The 9,280-nt window shown below is 40.2% G+C and overlaps 1 protein-coding gene across 7 annotated transcripts in view; it reads right to left on the bottom strand.

Annotated features, from left to right (window-relative positions):
• The window catches only part of TSC22D1 (TSC22 domain family, member 1), a 144,316-nt gene that overhangs the window by 1,916 nt on the left and 133,120 nt on the right, over positions 1-9,280 (bottom strand). For 2 of the 7 annotated variants that reach the window (XM_011974611.1, XM_011974617.1), the window contains exon 2: positions 717-768. The exons of 1 other annotated variant lie outside the window; for it this stretch is intronic. In XM_011974611.1, the coding sequence (XP_011830001.1) occupies positions 717-768 (52 nt within the window). Of the gene's footprint in view, positions 1-465; positions 769-1,172; positions 1,602-1,858; positions 2,037-9,280 lie in introns of those variants that run through there. 4 more of the 7 variants (XM_011974615.1, XM_011974618.1, XM_011974614.1 and 1 more) reach the window with 4 other exon arrangements.

Genomic DNA, 9,280 nt, shown 5'->3' with positions numbered 1-9,280 from the left:
CCCCGCTTTTCGTGATTAAGCTGACATCACAGAAACCTGGGTAGACGTCGCAGCCAATGGGAGCCCGAGTTATTTATAGCTCCGAATTAAAGGTTCAGAGTTTGCCTAGCAACAGTGGGCAGAGAATCCCGTGAGAAGAGCCACAGGCGCTGCTCCAATAACAAAGAACGGCCAAGGCGGAAATAAAAAATAGGAGAAATCCAGGCGCAGGCTAAGAAAACAAAACTTTTCTCCCATTCTTCTTCATTGTGCAGGAGCCCGCGCCACCGGGGACCCGTTTGTGCACCGTCTAGAAGACCCTTACCCAGGATCCCGACTTCTGGGGCCCTCCCCACCTCCCGGCTCCCTAGTAAAATGTTAGGATTCCTAGTAAAGCCACATCGCTAAAGGTGTGCTCACGACCAGCCGAAGGAGACACTGGGCCAGCGCTTGCTTCCCTAATAAATCCCCAGCAAAAAGGGTCACCGTGAGAAAATCCCCTTGTGTGAAACCAGTCCCGGGAAGGAGACTATTTACTACCCGCAGGGCCCCTTTCTCCCTCCACGGCTGCCGTGTTAGGTGGCTCCACGCTGGCTGAATGGAGACAGCGCCGGCATTTCTACGCGCATCAAGAGCAATCGACATCATCTGAACTTAGGGATGCACTGGTTCCACAAAACATCTTATTTTTGTGCTGTGCCCACATTTACTATAAATGATTTTTCATCAGTACATACCATAGCTTGCTCGATTTTGTTGTCAATAGCTACCACACTTGCACCAGAGGAGCTGAAAAAGAGGAGGGAAAAAGGTCATCGATAAATGGTATCTTAAGCGTCCAAGATAAAAAGGATCTTGCAATTTTGTGATATTGCTAGCATCATATTTTGAATATTCTTTAACACTATGTAATGTATCACCCTCCAGGAAATGCCAGCCCCTTTCTTACTAACGAATATCCAGGCATCTCCCTATTTTAGTAAGCCACAAAGGACTAAATTACATAATGTGGGGAAAGCCTGTTCTCTGGCCAGATTTGAAACAATAAGGTTATTCTAAACATACCGAAAAGCAACATCCATGTCACCATAATTTCAGCAATGGACAAAGGAATTCTCCTGGCTATCTTTCACCTGTATTATTGTAAGTATCCCACGAATAAATTTAAAGAAACTATCCTAGCCGACATTTACCTATTATCAAGTCTCACAGAAGCGTTTTCAGTCCCCAGCAAGGATGACAAGAAAGAAATTGAAAAATGTCTCAGTTGGTAAACTCCTAGATCCATCGCCACTGGTCTACACCATTGGGATTTCATGCAATTGCAGCCAAAAACACCCTCGTGGAAAAAAAGAGGGAACACCAGCAGCCTTGTATAAGCTAGATAAAAATCTTCTGGCTTTCCGCAGCCCAGGGAGAAACAGAAAACGACAGCCCTAATTTAAAGAAACCCAGCTTCTGGGGCTTCGTGATCCCAGGAAGATGCAGATCCCAGTGCCGTGCAGAGCCGCTTCCCAGATCCGCAGCCGGGCTCCACTCAGCTCTAGACCAGGACTCCCGGTCTTAGTGCAAAATATATGCAGGAAAGAGCTGCGCCGATTGGCCGGCACGCCACTGGGACCGCCCCCTTCTCCCTTCCCCTTCTCCCTTCCTGGTCCTCCCGCTTCCCTGCTTCCCCGCCTCCCCCCACCCCCACCTCCGCCCCCATTCTCCGGATCCCGCTCGTGGGGTGGGGTGGCCTGGCGAGGGCCGTGCTCAGAGGGAGTGGGGTGCTGGGCCCAGAGGTTTCCAGGGCGGCCTCAGAACACTGGGCCACTGCTTCGGCAGAAAATGTGAAGGGTCCCTGAAAAATACTATAGGGGCCCCCGCACGTGCTTACGTTTAAGGGAGTCAGACCCCGACCCCGCAGCTGTGTCCCGCGGCTGCTGAACGGCGAAAGCTTCCTATTTGCAACCAGAACCGTCTGAGCTACTGGGCATGCCCAGTCCCACCACTGTAAGACTTGCAAGAGCTCGAGTGTCTTGATTTCAATTATCTAGTTCTTACCGGCAGCGGTACTGGGAGGATTTTATAGACGGTTTTATTTTTAAGGATAATCATCCTGCGATCATACTATTTTTTTAATTTTAGAGGGAAAAAAAATCACATTTACTCTTTGAGAGATACTACCTTTTGTTTTATAGAAACAAAACAAAAAACATTATATATTCTTTGCTAGGCATGAGGGAAAGACTCCAGATAAAATCCAGGATCTTCCCAAAAAGCCCCCAGAGCCACAAACCTTAAAATCATATCTCCCTATTAGCACCTTCTCCCCAGTAATTAAATATGCCTTCTTCTATTTAGACCTAGAAAAGTCAATCCACAGGTTGAATTCCACATAGATCTATTTTTAGTAAGTCCCTAAGGCATGTTTTTGGAAGCTGAGTAACAATTCCTCTAAGACTCAGTCCCTCAATCCTGTGCGCCTTCTTACATCAGAGGGATTGAAATATGGTCAAGTATGTATTCAAAGCACACAAATCCTTGAAGTTACTCTCTTTGCCCATTTGCGTGTCCAGAACCAGAAAAAGGATATAATCGTGGTTAAAAATAGTTAAGCAGCCAATAGATGCTGTAGGCTCACCTCTGTTTCATCCTCTTGGCCACACTGACCAAATAATTCTCTTCTCCAAACCAAAATCAAGAGATGTGGGAATAAAATAGCTTAACCCTTTCAAAATTTCCTATATTAATTTAAAATACTTTCAGGGATGCATCAATTAAGGCTACAACTTAATATACTAGAAATCTAAGCCCTGAAGTTTACTTAATTATAACAAACAGTTTGCAAGTCAATACATGCGAGAAAGAAAACTTAACCTCTACAATACTGCCCTCTAATGGCATGATAATATAAAATCCAAAAAATCTACAAAGTACTTGGGGAGACCTCTAATCTGTAGATAAAATTGTCTCATCACAAGTAATTCCAACATAAAATCTGACCGTAGAATATATATATGTAATACACGCACATGCACAAACACACACAGTCTTCTCTCCCAAATAAGCATCTTTCCTCAAGCAGCATCCTTTCCTAAAATTGCCATCAGAGCCATTTAGACAAATTTTAAGTTAACTCAATGCTGATAGTGGGGGTAGGTGGATTTGGTTTTCAGAAACTGTCCAAAGTAATTAGGAACCAGACCAGATCTGGTGAGCGCAGTAGATGATGAAGACCACAATTCTCTTTTGGGTTAAAAACCAAAGTGGGACTAACTATAAAGCGATGAGATTCCCTTTTTACTGAAAGGTTCATATTCTCCAAATTTTAAGGTTTGGCTTTTAAATAACAGTAATTGTTAGCATATTTATAATTTATAAAAATTAAACATATTAACTCATATGATGCTTATTTTTTTAAAAAAAGATATCCATTTCCAATAAAAAGAGACTAAGTATAAGCTTAGAAATCATAATTATTTGGGAAGCAGGCATGTGGCCCCTAAGTCTATGAATGCTAACCAGAATATTATTTACTGCATGATAGTTTCTATATTTTGAAAGTTAAAGCTATACCTAAAACTATTTGTATGCTAAATTCCATGTACATATTTTAACTGAATGCCAACTTCACGAAAAAACGGTATTAAAGCACCATTTAAGCTATAAAAAGAGCTTTAAAAAACAAAACTCTAAGGTCATATAAAAAATTTTTAAATTCCCGCTCGAGTTTTAAAAAATTACTAAATTAACTGAATTTATTCATGCTGTTCTTCAACATAAACAGAAAGCTGTTTTTATTTCAATCATTTTAACTGATCATCCATTGTATCAAGCAAGAGAAGCAAATATAAGCAACCATAGTCTAACCCATTTCCCTATTGAAGTACATTACAGTTACTGTTACTACTTGGATATTTTAAATAAAATTGCAAGAAACATCCTTCTACATACATCCTTGAACATGTATGTGTGTGTGCACACTTCTGGAGAATTTGTTGAGCCAAAGGATTTGCAACTAATAAAATGATTAGCAATCTAATCTTTTCATATATTTCACATAAATATGCTAGATTCCTTTAAAACTAGACTTTTGTATGAAAACTGAAAAGATAATTTGAAAAAGAAGGCAAAGGAAATGGAAAGCTACATGGAGGGAAAACCCTTGGATCAGAAATGTCTGTGGCACAAATGGCTAGAATTACATTCAAAGGCTCTTCTAATTGCAAGACAAACGATCCATATGTCTGGTGCCTCGTCAGAGCTAAGACTTGCTGACAGGGCAGAGAAAAACACTACAAGGTTTCCAGGAGAGATCCTTAAAGTCATGGACCATATAAGTCCATTTCAGGCACTGAGCACGGATCAGGAGGTACCACCCCAGTGGGAACTCATACACATTAAACAGCCTGGACAACTGAGATTGAGGTATTTTCTGTTGTTGTCTGCCTAAGAGCCTTTTTACATAGACTCCAATTCAACCGCCACTGCATATTGGTAGCAAGCATGACAGGATAGGAAAAGAGGAACAGGCCTGAGTGTTTCTGGTTCCTATAACATGTGCTTTTCTTCCAAACTTGATCTGACTTGGCCAACACAGGTACAGTCAGAGATTCAGCACTCAAGTAGAGTAACCTCTTTCTCCCCCTGTCCAAACTCCTTGCAAATCTAAAACAACTGCCAGGAAAGAAGTGAAGGCACATTACCCTGTACCTGACCAAATCACTCCTGTCTAAGGACTCCCACGTCACCTCCATTTTTCTAGTTTACTCTCACTAGGCATGGGAATATACTTACCAGGTTTAACAAATGAAACTACAGGACTATCAGTTAAATGTGAATGGTAGATAAACAACAAATAATGTTTTAGTGTCAGGTCCCACCCACTGTCAAAACAAGAAGAAATGCCAAAGAAATGGCTGTTAAATTCAACCACATTTTACATTTCCTTATCTCCACAGAAAGGCTGGTTGGAAAAAGCTTCCAAAAAGAACAGTGGCCAGGCGCGAGCGCGGTGGCTCATGCCTGTAATCCCAGCACTTTGAGAGGGTGAGGTGGGCAGATCACTTGAGGTCAGGAGTTCAAGACCAGCCTTGCCAACATGGTAAACCCCTGTCTATACTTAAAAAAAAAAACAACAACAACAACAAATAAATTAGCTGACGTGGTGGCACATGTCTATAATCCCAGTTACTGGGGAGAGGCTGACGAAGAATTGCTTGAACCCGGGAGGCAGAGGTTGCAGTGAGCTGAGATTGCATCATTGCACTCTAGCCTGAGCAACAGGGCAAGGCTCTGTCTCAAAAACAAACAAACAAAGAATCGGAAGAGAAACTTAAAGGATAAATCTAGGAGGTCCAACATCAAAATAGGATGCATTTCTATTTTGGAGAGAGAACAGAAGGAAGAGAATTATCAAATAATTTAAGAATTGTTCCAGAACTGAAGGACACAAGTCTCCAGTTAAATGAGATGACCAGATGCCCACCACAAGAAACGAAAAAGCCCTCCACCGAAGAACACCACCCGGAAACCTTAATCACTAGGCAGACAGAGAAAATCCTAAAAGCTTCCAAATGGAAGAAACAAGTTACAAACACAGGGACTAGCAACAGAACCACTTTGCTGGCAGCCAGAAAAAGATGAAGGAAATGTCTTTAAAATTCTGAGAGCAAAGAGTTTTTTATCCAGAATTCTTTATTTGGCCAAATCATCATTTGAGTGTAAAGGTAGAATTAAAACATTTTTAGATACTGCAGACACCAAAATGGAGGAGCAAATCAAGAAAAAGGCAGGCATGGGAAATAGGAACCAGGAACTCAGATACTGGAGGAAAGGAAGGGAATCATCAGGCTGAAGTCCAGGGAGATCTCAGGGGGACTGCTGCTGGACAAGCCCAGGCTGCAGCTGGTCTGTACCTGGTCTGCAATGGTAAGGGAAGATGGAGAACTCCAGAAGGGAGAGCTTCCGTGCTAATGAACACACAGATTATCTAACACATCTAAGCATTTGCAGGGCACAGGGGAGCTACTGATAGGTATATGATAGATCTAATGGAACAATTAGATAAGCTTAAAGCAGTTTGAAAACAGAGCAAGGAAGAAAACATGGAATACTCATAAATAAAATCTACATGACCCATATTATTTTTTCATTTTTTTATGGATTTACCTTTAAAAAGTTAACTTTATTGAGAAGGTAACAGGAAGAAAAATTGCATGGCAGGAATGGTTTGGAAGTGCTAAATCCTAATCTACTACAACTTGATTACCTAAAATCTAAAATGGAAAAAGCAAGAAATAGTGTAAGTATAAATATATTACATAGAAATGTGGAGGTAAAGACGAGAAAAAACAACTAAAATTTAAAAGTGGCTGCGTCTAAGGCACCGACTGGATGAGTGAAAAAAGGGAACTGCTATTTTTTTTCCTATTCATTCTATTTGCTCTTTGGGTATGTACATGTATTTTGATTAAAACACACACACACACACACACACACTTTAAAAGGTTTATAGAGAGCTGCAGCACTTTTCCTGCTTCCAGGCTTCAGCAGAGTCCTTACCACACCTGCATGTAGGAAGCTACCAGAGGCTTGGGAGAGAACCACCAAAAAGCAGCAGGCAGAACAATTTTCAGAAATCACATAGGGTAGGCACAGTTGGTATTACCACCCACCAGCCTAAATGAAAAAACTCTGTAAACAGGGACATCAGATATTCAGAAGGATACTGCCTAAGTCTCCTTCTGAATGCTTAGAAGAATTCTAATTCCCTTCAGTCTAGGACTCATTTAAGGGAAAAATGAGTCCTAGACTGAAGGGTGTTTTGGTCCTACATAAAGCAGTTTAAAAGGAAGCCCTGAAAGGTCAAACTGTTTCTAAGTAACTTAATTTTCTCTCAAAACAAAGCTCAAGAATATTTAATAAAGTCTCTAGCATCCAATAATTCACAATGTCTGGCATCCAATAAAAAGTACCAGGCATATAAACAAGCAGGGAAATATGACTCATGAGGAGAAAAATTAATCAAAATGACCCAGATATGACAAAGATGATTTATAGACAGGAACATTAAAAACAGTTATAACTATATTTCATATGTTCAAGAAAGTAGACGAAAACATTAGCATATTAAGGACAGGTGTGAGAAATGTTAGAAAACCTAAATTAAATTATCAAGGTGAAAAATACAATATTTGAGAAGAAAAATACACTAGATGAGATTAACAGTAGATTCGATAGGGCAGAAGAAGCATTAGTGATATATGAGCAATCCAAAATAGAACACAGAAGAAATATTGAATCAAAAGAACAAATCGGCCAGGTGTGGTGGCTCACGCCTGTAATCCCAGCACTTTGGGAGGCCAAGGCAGGTGGATCTCTTTAGGTCAGGAGTTCGAGACAAGCCTGGCCAATATGGTGAAACCCCGTCTCTACTAAAAATATAAAATAGTCAGGTGTGGTGGCACGCACCTGTAATCCCAGCTACTCGGGAGGCTGAGGCTGGAGAATTGCTTGAACCCAGGAGGCGGAGGTTGGAGTGAGCTGAGATTGCACCACTGCACTCCAGCCTGGGCCACAGAGCAAGACTCAAAAAACAAACAAATAAACAAAAGAAAAATCAAAAAAAGAACAAAGTGTCAATAAGCTGTGGGACAGTTTCAAGCAACCAAATATATCTGTAGCGAAGTCCCTAAAAAAAAAAAAAGAAAAAGAAAAAAGAAAGGAGAGAAAACATTTTAAGAAATAATGGTAATTTTCCTCACATTTTATTACAACAATAACCTACAGATCCAAGAAGCTAAACCCCAAATGAGAACTGTGAAGAAGTCTACAAGGTGTATCATGATCAGATTGCTTACTATCAGTGATAAAATCTCAGAAGCAGCCAGAGGAAAAAAACTAGGTTATGTACAGAGCAACAAAGATAAGAATGATAGCTGACTTCTGGTTGGAAACAATGCTAGACAGAAGACAGTGCAGCAACATCTTTAACTGAAAAAAAAAAAAAAAAAACAAAAACCCTGTCAATCTGTAATTCTATGCCCAGTGAAAACATCTTTCAGAAATTTAAGGTGAAATTCAGACTTTTCAGACACACAAAGCTGGAAGGATTCATCGCTGTAACTCCTTCAGTCAGAAGGAAAATGATACCAGATGAAAAAACTAGATCTATGCAAGAGAAAGAAGAGCACCAGAAATGATAACTAATGGTTAAATACAAAACCTTCTCCCCCTTACTATTTACATCTAAGATAACTGACTGTTGCCAGGTGTAGTGCCACATACCTGTAGTCCCAGCTTCTCAAGAGGCTGAGGTGGGAGAACCACTTGAGCCTAGCTAGGAGTTTGAGGCCATCCTGGGCAACATACTGAGGCTCTGTCTATAATAATCATTGACTGTTTAAAGCCAAAAATAACAATGTATGGGAGTATACTACAATATGTAGATGTAAATGTATGACAAAGATAGAACAAGGGCTAAGAAGGGGGAAGGGAAGTATACTGCTGAGTACATTATGATAAGTTAAAGATGTATGCTATAAACTGTAAATCTAACAAGCTAACACAGGAGGATAAAATGGAATCATAAAAATTGTATAATCTAAAAGAAAGCAGAATAAGAGGAAAAGGGGAATAAATAATAGAATAAAAAATGAATACCAAGATAGCAGATTTAAACCAACTGTATCAATAATCACATTAGCCTGGGCGTGGTAGCTCACACCTGTAATCCCAGCACTTTGGGAAGCCCAGGTGGGTGGGTCACTTAAGTTTAAGACCAGCCTGGCCAACATGGTAAAAACCCATCTCTACTAAAAATACAAAAGTTAGCCGTGCCTGGTGGTGCATGCCTGTAATCCCAGCTACTTGGGAGGGCTGAGGCAGAAGAATTGCTTGAACCCGGGAGGCAGAGGTTGCAGTGAGTTGAGATTGCACTACTGCACTACAGCCTGGCGAACAGAGCAAGACTTTGTCTCAAAAAAAAAAAAGAAGAAGAAAAAGAAAAGAAAACAATAATCACATTAAATATAAATGGTCTCAATTAAGCACCTCAATTAAAAGGCAGATATTGCCAGTTTGGATGAAAAACCAAGACACAACTATATGCTGCCTATAAGAAATATACTTTAAATATAAAAACACAAATAGGTACAATAAGAATATTGAAGAAGATATGCCATGTTAACAATAAAAGAAAGCTGAGGTGGCTATATTATTCGAAGTAGACTGCAGTGCAAAGAATATTATAAAGAATAAAGGTCATTACATAATGATAAAAGGTCGATTTTATCATTATGTTCTCTGACTACAA

Source organism: Mandrillus leucophaeus, unplaced genomic scaffold (assembly GCF_000951045.1).
Source record: "Mandrillus leucophaeus isolate KB7577 unplaced genomic scaffold, Mleu.le_1.0 Scaffold147, whole genome shotgun sequence".
NCBI classification, from domain to species: Eukaryota; Metazoa; Chordata; class Mammalia; order Primates; family Cercopithecidae; genus Mandrillus; species Mandrillus leucophaeus.
Note: the sequence above shows the minus strand (reverse complement) of the source record. Positions and strands in the feature narration are given on the sequence as shown.